General features: G+C 50.2%; 1 protein-coding gene and 1 long non-coding RNA gene across 4 annotated transcripts in view; one reads left to right on the plus strand and one right to left on the minus strand.

The window, feature by feature from the left end:
- Positions 1 to 1,161: 1,161 nt before the first annotated feature.
- The window catches only part of DIAPH1 (diaphanous related formin 1), a 91,816-nt gene continuing 78,690 nt past the window's right edge, over positions 1,162 to 14,287 (minus strand). For 2 of the 3 annotated variants that reach the window (XM_057307213.1, XM_057307212.1), the window contains 8 exons: positions 13,999 to 14,100; positions 13,538 to 13,777; positions 13,274 to 13,403; positions 12,433 to 12,557; positions 11,626 to 11,790; positions 11,367 to 11,502; positions 9,184 to 9,270; positions 1,162 to 3,089 (listed from right to left, as the gene is read on the minus strand). In XM_057307213.1, the coding sequence (XP_057163196.1) occupies positions 2,932 to 3,089; positions 9,184 to 9,270; positions 11,367 to 11,502; positions 11,626 to 11,790; positions 12,433 to 12,557; positions 13,274 to 13,403; positions 13,538 to 13,777; positions 13,999 to 14,100 (1,143 nt within the window). In that variant the 3' untranslated portion in view covers positions 1,162 to 2,931. Of the gene's footprint in view, positions 3,090 to 4,723; positions 4,780 to 9,183; positions 9,271 to 11,366; positions 11,503 to 11,625; positions 11,791 to 12,432; positions 12,558 to 13,273; positions 13,404 to 13,537; positions 13,778 to 13,998; positions 14,101 to 14,287 lie in introns of all 3 variants that reach the window. The other variant, XM_044384200.3, reaches the window with a different exon arrangement.
- Positions 2,983 to 9,546, plus strand: LOC130542750 (uncharacterized). The gene is made up of 2 exons (XR_008957528.1): positions 2,983 to 4,979; positions 9,106 to 9,546. It is a non-coding gene; the product is annotated as an uncharacterized LOC130542750 (long non-coding RNA).

Consider the following 14,287-nt stretch of genomic DNA (forward strand, 5'->3'; position numbering starts at 1 on the left):
TTGCTGCGGCCAGAGGAGCTGCAGGAAGTACGAAGGCGAGAAGGCGGAGCGGGAGGACAGAAACACAGACCCACTGGGGTTATCTGGGGGGTCAGTGAGGGGATGGCTAACCGCAGGGTGGAAGGAGGTTGTCTCTGAGCTTCCTCTGCGCATCATCTCAGAGCCGGGTCACATGTTCTGCCAGCTCCTGAAGTCTGTTGTCATGGAAACCAAGCCTTCCAACTAAGCATCTGGAGGCGACTCTCCTGCGTGGGAGGAAGGGTGGTGTGCGCGGTTTGAGATGGAAGCAGGGTTTTGTTTCTGAGAGCCAGGCTGCAGAGGGCGGGGTGCTGGCTGCCTGGGTTCTATTCCAGGCACGGCAGTAGACTGGCAGAGCAGAGCGTATGAGCAGCTGTGGTTGGTCCCCTAATTGGTATGCGCGCCTGTAAAGCTCTGAGCCAGAAAAGCGTGGCCTCCGGTGGGGGAGGAGGAGGCAGGCAACCCACCCCCACACCCTCCGCCCCACCCCCGCCATGATGGGGAGCCAGTTGCCCAGGCTCCAGGGCTATTTAAAAGGTTTTTATTTGCACTTCTAGAACCCGTCCCAATGGTTTTGTGGTCCTCTTCGGGCCTCTGCTCTCTATTCTGGGTCTGCTCACAGCTTGTAAGATTCCTTTGTGCAGGTCACAATGTGCACAAGTATGGCTCTGAGCAGAAGGTTGCTTGGAGTATGACCTCTGGCTTTTGACCTCTGCTGGCAGCCTCAGGTTTCCACCCCACTGTAAGTTCCTCTAGCCTGAAGTGTGGTCTGTGGCCACCAAAAAGGCCTGGGGCGGGGGTGGGGGGAGCATGGGGATAGAAGAGGGGAGATGGGAGAATGGTTCCCTCAGTAAAAGAGGCACAGGTACTGGGGGCATGAGGAAGGTGGGGAGCTAGAATTGAGTTCAAGAAAAGGGCCAAGCCACCAAGCAGCAATGTGGAGGGGAGGTGGGGTGGGGTGGGACTGGGGCCCCATTTCTTGATGTCTGGCAAATGCAAGGGCAGAAGCAAGGGTGATGCACTGTGACATGGAGACCCTCTATAAGGAGCTGGGAGAGTACCTTCAACTTTTTGACATTGATTTGTCAGGTCAAACACGGCTTTGGAAAACAGCTTAAACTCACAAAGGAGGCGGTAAGGCAGTACTGTTTCAATGCTTTATTAACAGTTGGAAACAAACCCAATAAACTGGAGGTGATGACATCCCAGAAGCCCAAAAGGCAAGGGAAACAGGTTTGCACTGTCTTTTTTTAAAATTTTTTTTTTATTAAATGCATCCTAGCAAAAGTAGATTAAAAAAGAAAGGGTCAAAGCCCCAGATGTCAGCAGGGAGGAGGAGGGGACCCAGGGAGGCAGCCACCTCCCTACCCCCATCTTCCAGGGAAGAGCTCAAAGGAGCTGCTGTTGCCCCTTCACACACAGGCAGCTGTAGCAACCAGCACCCCGGATCCTGGCCCGAAGGCCTCCCTGCAGGAAGGAACCCTTAGGTTGCCTAAGTTCCCCCTTTGCTCCAACAACTCTCATTCTGGGTCAAGCCCTAACCGTGTCATTCTCTCTCCCTACCTGGGGTGGGAAGCTAAAAGCACAAGGAGGGCAAAGTGTCACCTTGAGCCAGAGAATCAGAGCTTCCTGGAGCTGGGGCTACTGAACAGTTTTGGCCTGCCCACTGTTCAGAAGCGGGGGATGCTGTGGGGCGACACTCCTGTGCTTCCTTGCTCAGAGTCCAGTTAGCATTTGCACATTTGGCTTGATAAATATATTAAATTTATAAAAACTCTGTGGTCTCAGAGCTCCCACTATTCTTAGGCCCGGTGCAGCTCTATCAGAGAAAAGCTTCCTCCTGCCCACAACTGGATAATGGGAGAGAGAATCTGCACTGGCCTCAAGGGCCCAGAAGGCTTTAGGGCTGACGTGGAGGTCCAGGGTCGCTGTGACCTGCCATTAGAGCCTCTTACAGTATGGAGGGGAAAGGGGGAAGGATAGTTATTTTCTTTAAAAAAAAAAAAAAATCTCATATAAAAATAGATCCATTTGCAAAACAATTTCTCAGCCAGGAGGCTCCACCTCCCATTTCCTTGGAGACAGAGGGTGAGGCGTTCGGACAGTCACAGTACAGCCCATACTCCAGATGAGATGCACCAAAGCTCTGGGGAAGGTGTGAGGAGTGACCGTGGCTTGGCAGCCTGGGGCAGGGTCCTCAAACATGGCAGCAGGCTGGAGACAGGTCCCACAATGTCTCTGTACCCTGCCTCCCTATTAGGCTCTCGGCCACGGTGGGACAGATCAAGTGGTCCAGGTCCTTTTTGTTCTGGGAGGCCTTTCCCAGGAAGGTGCAGTAAGGGTGGGGTTTGCTCCCCACTTCTCTGGGCATGGCTCCCACTGTCACACCACTAGTAATAAATAACAATAACCAGGAGAGGGAAGAGCAGAGCAGAGGTGACAGCAATGAAAGGAGGGATAGAGCCCAAAGGTTCACAAGCCCCATGCTGTTCTCAGGGCTGGAGAAACCACAAAAGAAAAGCACAAACCCAGCAAGATTGACCCAGGTGAAAGCCCACTGGAAAGGCAGGGGCTGGGAAGCAGGTGGGGCCTGGTCTGAGACAAGGCCTCGGTGACAGAGAGGAGACACTTGGGGTTAAGGCAGCAAACACGGAGCCTGCTTTGGTAATAACAACAGCCAGGGCTGGCTGGGTTGGGCTCAGGCCTCCCCCTGCCCCCCCCCCCCCACTGCCCTTTCCTGCTGGCCTCCAGGCAGCTGAAGCTTGTGTGATGTACAGAGAGCGGCAGGCCAGAGAGAAAGGGTCAGGGTAATGGGAGCAGCCACCCCAGAGGAATATTTCCATGACCCTTTACGCACAGGCTACAGGGCAAGACAGTCTGGGGCGCCCCGGGGAGCTGCTGTGGCCATAGGACTCAGTTTGCACGGCCAACCAATTCCTTGGTTTCCTCCAGGATTGTGGGGACTCCCTCACTGTTCTTGGCTATCTTAGAAGGAAGAGCAGTCATGGCGTCATCCTTGGTCAGCTCCGAGGCTAGCAGAGATGTGACTGCACACCCGGCCTTCCTGTTGGCTGCAAAGAGAAGACATGAGAGATCTTGTCCACAGAAGGCCCAATTTCTAATTCCTTTCCAACTCTGTAGCAGACATTCAGCCTGAAGCCATGCAAAGGGGGCTGCACGGTCTGGTTCAGAGAGACCCTTATTTTAAAGAAGGAGAGGCAGAGATCCAAGAACATGTGGAACAGACTTTCTAGGTGCAGAGAATGTAAGGTCAGGGTGCAAGCCGTGTGCCTGTCTTCCTGTGTGGAAACGGCACAGGTTTGAATATAGCAAGACAGACACAATGTGGTTCAAGTTTGTTGTGTAAAACTGAAGGAGAAATGAAGTACTCAGAATGGGTTTTCTCATCACCGGGTTGTTGAAATTAAATAGAACCAAGCTTAGTAAAGAGTATTATTTTTGTTTTCTTGGCAGTTTCCAGGAATCTCCTATACCCAAACCATTTTGAGTCAGCCCTGGGGAGGGCTGTCCCAAGCAGAGGAAGGCCTTCCGCAGGCTGCCTGGGGCGACTCCTGCAACGAGGAGCAGAGCAGCAGCCATGCAGTGACATCACATGCATGTCACACTCCCAAATGTTCCACCAGCCCTCCTGCCCTCTCCCCGTGCCCACATGCCCAGCTCTTTCCCACCTCTTGAAGGGTAGCAGTGTGATATGCATGCCAAGGGCCCTATAAGGTATGTATGTGGCTGTGGGGGTGGGTGGGTCAGGAAAGGTATGTCAGGGAAGGGAGAGCTGGGGTCAAGGACGGGCCCCCTACAAAGAAATCAACCCAGTAGGCTAAGGGATTGTGACACTCCAGCTGTCATCTGAAACAGGAAGAGAAGAACCAATCAATCCATGAGTTTCTGGTCTAACTTCTGGGAGCCATCCGTAAGACTCCTATTAATTTATGGAATGTAGATTTATGGCCCCAGTATCTTCAACACAAAGGCAGTTTCTTGGGACTATGCCCAGCTCATGCTCTCTGCCTCTTCCCATGCCCTACAAACAGCACAGAGACCACACGTACACAAAGAGCCGCCTGCCTGGGCTGAAAGAAGTCAGACGCAAAGGCCACATGTGCTAGGATTCTGTTTCTGTGAAATGTCTAGATTGGGCACATCCAGGGGGACAGAACGTAGATGAATGACTGCTCATGGGGATGGGGTTTCTTTCTGGGATAATCACAATACTCTGGAATTAGAGAGTGGTGATGTTTGCACAAACTTGTAACTATACTAAAAACCACTGAAGCATATATACTTTTAAAAGGATGCATTTTAAGCATTTGATTTATACCTCAAAAAACCCCGCTAGCTGGGTCACAGGAAAGATGAATGGAGAAAGCAGTGCCTAAGCCTTAAAGAAGCAGGGACAGGTGAAAAGAGCCCCGCACTCCCACAGGAAGACCGAAGGAGGGGGGCAGCTCCGGGACATGCACAGGAAGGCCAGGGCCAGAGGAGGCGGTGAACAAAGCGCCCAGAACACCGGGGCCTTGTGTAGACCAGCAAGAAGCTTTAGGCAGGGTAGAAGCCAAACAGGGTCAGAAGGCCCAGCTTTTCAGCAGGGCTGTCGGGCTCCCCAGAAATGGGACGCAGCACCACTGTGTTCACACGTCAGAGGTCACCCACGGGTCAGGGAGCACGCGGCATGCCCACAGGTTACCAATGTATAGGTCTCCTCCTCCTCCAACTCCTCCTCCCAGGGGCACAAGGGACCGTCTAACAAGAGGAGAAGGAAGAGTGAAGGCCCTGACTGACCAGCACAAGGGCTCATCATCTGGTTCCAGGTGGAAGGTACGTGACCCAGACTCCAGGCCGCTCACAGAAACCACTCCTTGGATTATGAACACATGCTCTGGCCTCGGTGACTGACAGGAGGGGAAAGGAGCCCCCCGGAGTGTGACGAGGAAGGTCTACAGGTAGATGCTTCTATCTTATTAGTCTCTCCAGCAAAGTCTTCCTCAGACCCATTTAGTTTCAGCTCTTTTCTGAATGAATCCCTTCTCTAGGACCCTACTTCTCATGGCCAGAAAGGCAGTGGCTTGTCACTTTGGTGCCCTTGTGCTTTCAATCTCTAGCAGTTGAGAAAATATTGCCAACTGCTTGTGTGTGACTAAAGGGGTGGTTATGTTGAAAGAATTTCTGACTCCAGACCCCAGAAGAAAAAAACCACTGGGGCTTCAGAGACACCTGTCGTGGGCAACATGGGAAACATGGGAAAAGTCAGAGTTCAAGTGTGGCACATCTTGTGTTGTTTCTCTGTGGTTTCTTTCTCTAAACTAAGATGATACCAGTTGTACCTCATCAAGCACTGTTTCTACATCTTCTAGATTCCAAAAGATTCTGATGCACTACCGATTTCATAAAAACTAAGAATGGATGGGAGGTGGGGAGAAGACCAAAACTTCCCTTTTAAGCCTAGAGTGTAGGCACACTAGGGATGGCATGATGTGGCTAAGGTCAGAACCAGAAATGAGAACCAACAGAAGAATCCTGGTTTCCACTTTGTCTTCAGGGCCACAATTATACTCAACAGTTTGAACAATCCAGAGAAAGTGACTTTTCCCCTCCTTTCCCTGGCTTGGGTACTCGAGACTACTGAAAAGTAGCCATAGAAGCAGATACATAATTTGACTGTATTAGATCAGGGAGAATCATTACCTCACAACACAACGGTCTCATAGCCTGTGGGGAAAAGGGAACTATCTTGAGACACTGGTCAAAGCTCTCTGAAGCCAGATTCCTAGGCGTTTGGGTGGGCTAGGATAAACACACCAGCAAAACCCACCAACCATATATAACACCCATACAGATGAATTAGAAAAAGGTCAATGATTTGGAAAAAGACATTCACAGAACACAGGCTAGAAACTGCACCTGAAGAGGAAGTGTTCTTGTTAATAAGCTTCCTTGGGGGAGAGGAAACTAGGACAGATGGGGCAGTCATTACTGTCCTAAAGAACTCATTACTGTCTAAAAGTCACCTAATTATAATTCCTGTCCTATTTTCACAAAAGCAGACGGAGAAGAGGTGGTGGTATAGGAAACACTCTTCCCCTTCTACAGACAGGTAGTCGTCAGACACTCCCCAAAGCACCCGTACCGTGTCCAGTGCTCTCTTCACTCGAAGGTAGGAAAGAATACTTCTGGCCCCCACAGAGGGGGTCACTGTCCTCTCCTTTCCATCAAGGAGGCTTAGTGGCCACAGCCCTGGACTTGGAATCATAAAAAGGGCCTAGAGTTCTCGCTCTAGCATCAGCCAGCTCTGTAGAGCTGACCCAGCCAGAGCTTCTCTGGGTCTTAATTGCTCTCCTCTGTGTGGAGGGCAGATGCTGATCTCTAGAGGCCTTTAGAGGCTCTCCAGACTCTAAGGTTCTGTTAGTGGAGGTGGAGCTTAGAGGGAAGGAAAGGAAGAGAAAGACCAGTTTCTTCCCTTGACTTTTATCCCAGTGAGCAGATGGCCTGTATAAGAGGCCACAATTCAGACATGGAGATAAAGTTGAGTCATTAAAACTACACGCTGACTCAATCATCAGCTTGAAATAGTAGGTGTGATACAATCACATGGATTCTTCTCTTTGACACTCAAACCATTGTTCTCCCACACCCTGCAGATCACAGCAGCTTACAAGTCACTTTTAATGAACCAGCCCTGATAGTAACTCTCCTCTTCCAGCCCCTCAATGGTGCTTTGTATACTCTGTACTCTGTCTACACTCCCTCAGGTCTCCAGAGACCGGAAGACTTTTATTTTTTAAACGTGCCTTTAAATCCTATGGAAAAGGCCAGTGTCTCTAAGGCAGGGACAGCTGCCTCCCTAGGAATGAGGAGGGCTGTGAGGCAGATCCGCTCGCTAGTGCTTCAGTTTTTTGGCTCAAGGCAATTGGCCATGAGGAATAGAGGCGGTCAAGCAAGGAGTGGACCAGCTAAGTCCAGTAGCCACTGAGGGAAACCCACAGCCTTTATAGTTTGAGAATGGGGCCTTCTGAGTCCAGCCTCTTTCTTGTCTTCTCTTAATTCTATTGTTGCTGGACAATAAAAAATTTTTAAAGCTAGAAAAGACCCAAGAAACCATTTTAGTCCAACTCATGAAGAAACTGAGTCCCCAAAACTTGTCTAAGGCACCCTGGACAGCATCGGAGTTAGACTTGAGTTTGGCTCTTTTGATCTCTACCTAGTCCGATGCTCTTCGGACTGTGATAGAGTCTTCATGTCTAGCGTGAGGCCACATCACATCACAGCATGTGAGTGTACCCCCCTAAGCACCATACCAGAGTAACCAGAAAGGTCTCCCCGGACAGATTCTCCCAGATACATTCAGCCCTGTTCTGTGAACCTACAGCCCAGAAAGATTAGGTTACAGGATGGAACTAATTTAAGTGGTATGTGCTTCTCTGCTCCAGTATGTCCTAGTATCAGTCTCCTATGCCTTCTTGCACTGGGGAACAGCACTTTGACTAATTTAGATCCTCTGCTGAAAGGTTATGTTCCAACAAAATCCCTGCTTCCTCTGTCGGCGAATCCTGGTTTCCTACTTGGGAAGACATAGAGAATGGGGCCTCCCCCGCAGAGGGAAGCCATTGGTGTCTGGCTGCCTGTGTACAGGAAGCATCTGGGATTCTAGTAGTTTCATAGGAAGAGGCTTAAAAAGGGAATTCCCCACCAACAGTTGGATGCAGGATGGCATTTAGCTGAGAGAGTGAACAGTGAGGTGCAATGTACTTTCATCTGGCTAGAAATGCCTAAAGTAAGGCCGCATGGCGGGGGGGGGGGGGGCGTGCGTAAAAAACATTCTCATAAGAACCTCTACAAACTAAAGAACTACTACTAGCTGCTCTCTCCACCCAAACACCAATCTGTATGATTTCATGCACTATGCCAGGAAATTCTAAGCCCATCATAACCACCTCTCCTCCCACTATGAAGCCTGGCAAAAGGATGCCGGAAAATGGAGACGACTTGTAACTAGGGATTCTCCTACTTAGGGAAGGTTCTGAAGTCATACGGAAGAGCCCTCAGAAGGGAATTTTCCTTTGGGAATTCAGAGTACGGGCAGGAACAGAGAGCAACCTTTGGGACACTAGGTTTATGTGGGCTAGCATGCTCTACACCCTTGATCTGGAGACCCCTGTCCAGGCTATGACACTTACTGTAAGCCCTTCAGAGGCCAAAGCAAGCTACACAACAACTCCTTCCAATAACCTTAAAGCTCTTATCACACAGACCTACAGAACAGCCCAGCCAGGGAACACAGCTTTTACTCTCTTGAAAGTGGAAACCCTTCGCGACTGCCTTTTCTGTTATTCCCACCCTTCAAACCAGGAAAGAAGCCATCACTCCTAGTCCAAAAGGGCCCTCACCAGACACAACAGTGCAGGTCAACCCCACATGAGGGATAGTGTTGGCTGTAGTACCTTCTCCTGGACTAGTCTCTTGGCCACTGTGTGCTTTCTTCTAAGGAAGCTTATCCATCAATCCTTCCCCACACTAATGCCTGGATCATTTGTCCTCCTCTCCCCATAATTCTTCTTAGAGGCTCTGACTCAACTTAATCCACTGAAATGTACAGAGGGTTGGGAGGGGAGCCTGAGGGGGAGTCACTGGGGAAGACAAAAGCAGTGCAGGCTACTGCACCCAAGGAGAGGGACAGACACAGTTCTTCCACTGGATTGCTCCTCTATATTACTTCCTCTGAAGATAATGATGCCTAATCTCCTCTCTGTATCTTTTCTGCTTGTGAAGTTGAGAGTAAGGGCCCTTGACTTTTTTCTACATCTAATGTACACTTTTATATTTAGCTCAGTTTTTGTTCATACCCGCAAACACCCACCCAAATCTCTGTATCCTGCACCATGGGTCACCTGTTCCAGGTTTCTGCTTCAAAAATGGGGAGAAGCACAATCATCATCAGATATAACAGGTCTGCTATCAGTGCCTGAAGGCCTTTCTAACATGGGAGGTAGAGGACTGGACAACCCACTCTTGACGCAGGGACTATTGTGAGGAAGTTCCCAAACCCTCAGAGCATCTTCATCTGTTCTTTAGCCCAAGAGAAGCAGGACGAGGAGCAGAGAGACCTCACCCCTTCCACATGCCCAGGCTGGGCTCCATCTGCTCACTTACCCTGACGGGGTCCTCTCTTCCGTCGGAATGCTGCGCCTGTCTGCAGAGCTTCCAGAAGACTGTCCATCACACCGGTCTCATCGCCCTCTGTCACGAACAAAAATGGAGATGTAAGCTCTTCAGCGTGAGCAGCATACAGTGTTGAGTCCCACACCAACTGTATGACTGTTGCCCAGCTTACCCCACACCCACGGGGGCTGAGGACTCAGAGCAGACATGGGGCTCAACCTCAAGCCTCACAGCCCATGTCTACTTGCATCTGTTCGACAGCGGTTACAAGAAAAGGTTCTGCTGCCTACTAACCAATGCAAACCTTGGGATATTTCCTTGCAGTACCTTCCTTCCCAACCCACCCGGGATTAGCACAGAGAAGTGCAGAACTGCCCAACTCCAATGCCAGTTTAAGCAGAGAGACTGGTATTATGAAAATTAATATGCAACTGTATCACTTGCTCTTTATCCAAAAGTGTTTCACTCTAATTCCTATAAACACATCAGGGAGAGCCTGGTTCCAGTTTCAGAGCAGGGTTGAGGAAAAAAGAGACAAGCCCCAATCAAGATTGACTTTTACTTAAGTACTGCCCCTTGTGGCTGCACCTTCCAGAAGCCAGCTCAGCACGTAGCAGGAGCATCCTGGCTGGAATGTAAAGAGTTAATGGAGAGTCCCTGTTCCAGCCTGGCTCTGTTTCCATGGCAACAGCTCTGGGTGGTGAAATCTGAAACTGAAATCCCAAGGAGCCTGCAGGCTGCTAGCTACAGGGCTGGGCTCACTGCTCCCAGCGCCACCTGCTGGCTAAACATCACCAGTGCAGCTGACCTACATTCCGACCTCACTGGCTCGCCTTGGGGTCCTGAACCAGGGCTTGCTGCACTACCAGATAACGGGGTGCAGCCCTCATCCTGCGTGTCCGCTGACCCCACCTTCCCCTGAGGCATCCTAGACAGTACCTGCGGACAAATCCTGGCCCCCAGGGGAAAACGGGGGGAAGGTAAAGGATACTGGGTGTGGGCTTCAACAGCATGAGCAGTAGAACAAAATCTGTGGCTTCTATATAACTAAACAACTGTGGACTGCTTCCCAGAAGAGTATCAAGAAAAGAAAAAAATGTAGGCTGTTCAGCTCCTTCAGGTCGCTAGCCTTACCACAACAGGAGCTGCCAAAGAAAAGTCCTTGGGAACAAGAGGTGCTAGAGCAGCTCTGGCCTCTTGTGCTCAGCAAAGCACTTTGATTCTTGCCGGACTTGGAAGCCCTAAGAACTCCTTTACTTTTTTTTAAAAATTCAATTAGCCCACATATAGTACATCATCAGTTTCAGATGTAGTGTTCAGTAATTCATCAGCTGCATAGAATACCAGTGCTTGTCACATCACGTGCCCTCCTTAATGCCCATCACCCAGTTACCCCATCGCCCCAGCCTTTATTTAGATGGCTCGTACTCCCTCAGGTTCCAGAAGGGTGGCACAGCTCAGTGCCATGCACGATGCATGCTATATCCCTGCTCCCCACAGAAGCAGCAGACAGAGGGGGCAGGGTAGCAGCAGCAGGAAGGCAGCAGAGACAGGAAGCAGAAGGCCAGTAATTGAGCCCATATGTTTCAACAAAGACATGCTTCTTGTAGTGAAACAGATTCTGCTAAAGAAAAAAAAGAGTGGCCAGCTCTCATGCCCCCTTCTCCAGAAGTTCAATCCTTTTATAACCTCGTAGGTATGCGCAGTGATGCGTGTACACAGTGTGTAGAACTGTGCGGAGGTACTGAGCACACAGTACTTAGTGAAGATAAGACAGGGAGGACAAGCCACCACTGAAAGACAGGAGCAAGGCCAGGAAAGCATTTTGGGGAAAAGAATGAAAGATGTAGATGGTACAGAAACGGGCCAGACCATTTGGCCAGGCGGAAAAGTATGTGTTACAGCAACACTAAACCCACTGGAGAGGAGACATAATGCAGGAACTAGCAAAGAAGAGAGAGGGGGCCGAGCACGGAGCGCAGGAATGCGCACGCAGGGCAGCTGAGGTTCGAGTCCAGCGTCAGGCTCTTGGAGGTAAAAGGCTGCCAACGATCTTCTGCCAGGAGCTGAGCTCAGACATGAGCTGTTCTCTCTGGCCTTGAGACTGTAGGCAGAGGAGCCCTGCAGGTGTTCCTGTTTCAACCCATCAGTCCTCCTCCTCCTCCGCTTCTTACCTGCATTCATGTCTATGAGTTGCTCTCTCTTCTGCTGCTTCTCCAGCCGCTCCTTCTCTGCCTTCTCCTTGGCTAGTTTTGCTCGCCGCATCTTCTCCTCGGTCTCCCGCCGCTTCTGGTTTTCCTTGACTGCTTGCTGCGGAGGAAAACAAAGCACGTGGGCATGTGTGCACTTGCACGTCGGCCCACCCCACGCCAACCGATGTGGAAAGTGAGAAACGTCCACGAAAGATTCAGCCAGCAGGTATCCCTGGCTCACCAGAAACATATTCTTAAAGTTGTGCAGATCCATGAAGAACTCTTCCACCGACACCTTCTTGGGGTCGAAGAGGAAGTACTCGCCCAGCTCCTTATAGAGGGTCTCCATGTTGCAGTGCATCATCCGCAGCTTGTCATACTGCTCCTGTGCGTCCTTCACGAAGCTGTGCGGCCAGCGCGTCAAGGGCCAAGGCCAGGAAGCGGACCCACCGCCCTAGCCCCGAGGACATGCAGAGGTGCCTGCTGGCACCACGAGCATGGTCAATACAACGCTGTAAGAGAAAGGCGAGAAGCAATCGAAATAGCCAAAACAGGGCAATGGTAAACCATAAACCGGCTCACCTACAGAACAGGAGGGGGCAGTTAGAGGGGTGGCTCTGCATGTCCTGCTGTGGAGCCGGGGCTAAGAACCAGTATGTGCAAGAAGAAACACAAGACAGTTTTTGTTTAAAATAAACTCATGAGGTAAAAATGAGGAGTGCAGGGGCGGTGGTTACCTCTGGGAAGAGGAGAGAGAAGAGAATACGTGTGTGTCTGGGTCTGTATGCGTGTGTGTGTGTGGTGCGTGTGGCACTCGAGTGGAGGGGAGATGGGGCAGAGGGCAAGGGATCACAGCAGAATTTTAGTGGTATGCTTACTACAACAATGAGAATGCTTTCAAGAACTATGTATTTAATGAAAAGAATTTAAGAGTCTTTTTAAAGAAGGAAAAATTATTTATCACCAGATCTCTCCTGCTGTCCTCTCCCTGGAAAGTTTTCCTTCCCATCCTAGGGAGCATCCCTAGGATGCTCGTAAGAAAGGATATAGTCATTTTTTCAACAAACTTGTCTCTCTCATCTGTGGCAGCTGGGAAATTCTGAACATCACGTTCCACATCAGCAATTTGTTTCTTCATCTGATCTAGGTTCTTTTGCAAATTTTCAGCAGAAACTAAAGGAGACACAAAAAAAGAAAGCAAGAGTTTATTCCCAGTGCCCAAACCCTCAGCTTCTGCTTGTGGGGGCACAGCGTCAGTGCACACGCTGAGCTGTAGCTCTCACGTCCTCTCCTCCAAGTTGTTCCACAAATTGCACTTTTCATCTTTCCACTTAAACTGTAAGTTACCTGATGTCCGAACCTCCAACCTCCACAAGAAGAAGAGAGGCTTCATCTAATTTAACAAGAACCTGTGAAATTCCCTGGGATCTTGGTCTCATTTATTTTAGAGAACAGAGTTTGGCAGGAAGGAGCTATACACAGAAATACAGAGGAAGGGCAGAAATCTGTTCCCGTTTCTACTGAATGCTGCTTTTTCTGTGCCTTGTTCCAGGATGGTGAGGCCTGATTTTTGTCAATCTGGTCCGTGCTTTCTGAATAAAAAGAACTGCTGACCTAGACTAAAAAACACCTGCCTTTCTTTCTTTTTCTTTTTTTTTTAGTATTTGGTGTTTCCTTAGGAAGGGATAGAATGCTTCTCACTTCTGTACACGAAGGCCTCCTTTCTGCCTGATAATCCTTTCCCCTGTGGCCTACACCCTCTCCCATTCCCGCTTAAAATAGGCAGAACTGAAAACTATCTAAGACCTAGACTGTGTCTTATTTCCAACCCGATGCAGAGATTTTGGGGGCCTGGAACAGCCTTTTAGTTTCCCCTCAACCTGACCCACCTCGGCTGGCTTTCTCCACATGGGCAAGCTCATCTGGAAACTTCAGGACATCAGGATAGTCATTCTCACACAACTCAGCCAAGAAGTGCAACAACGTCATCTTCTGATCTGTGGACTTGGTGTCTCGAAGCTTGGGAGAAGACGAGAAACATGTTAGTCCTGACACGCCCAAGATTCCCTGAGCCAACAACAGTTCACCACAGGGCGCCCACAGAGGCCAGCAGCCTTCCCCTTCTGTCATTCTGCTCTAACCACTTGGCTCACCTTACAGAGGAAGCTGATGTTGAAGCCAAAAGCACCAGCATTCCTGGAGCCAGCATTCATATAGTTTCCAACAAGCAAGGTAATCTCCAGGAGGCTAGAGAAGCTCTCACTCTTTCGTAATTCCTCACACGCGGCAGTCACAGAAACGATCTCTGGCTTAATATTCTCCACCTGCTCACCGAACTGTAGCTTGAAGAGGATGGCGTTGAGGCGAGGCCGCAGGCGGGGCACAGTGCCCATCTGGTGGGGAAGACAAGCAGTTCCAGCACAGCCAACAGGGAGCGTGAGGCAGAAAAAACAGGCTGAGCCTCGTATGGGAGGCCGTGAGTTCCACAGCACCGATCAGAGAGGAAGAGAGGTTCAAAATAGGCAAAAGGCGAGGAGCGAGTGCCCCAGCTGCTCTAGGGGAGAAGGGGAGCAAGGGAGTCAGAGAAGAGCTGCTCGCCACAGGCCTCACTCACCACCACACCGAACTGCTCTGACTCAGCCAGGTCGTCGTACTCATCCTTCAGCTCGGAGAGCATTTTCAACTGCTCCGGCTCTGGCATCTGCTTAATGAGGTTCTGAAAGCGAGAAGGTCTGGTCTCAGGAGCTGAGGGCTTGAGCCTCCTGTCAGTCCCCCACTCTAAGGACCACGAAGAAGGACATAGGGGCTGAGGGTTGGGACAGCTAGTGAGATGGCAGGACTTTTGAAAAAATATACCAGAAATAATCTAACCACCGGCGAGGTGGACGGACACTGACCCAAAG

This window comes from Ursus arctos, unplaced genomic scaffold (assembly GCF_023065955.2).
Source record: "Ursus arctos isolate Adak ecotype North America unplaced genomic scaffold, UrsArc2.0 scaffold_5, whole genome shotgun sequence".
Lineage (NCBI taxonomy): Eukaryota > Metazoa > Chordata > Mammalia > Carnivora > Ursidae > Ursus > Ursus arctos.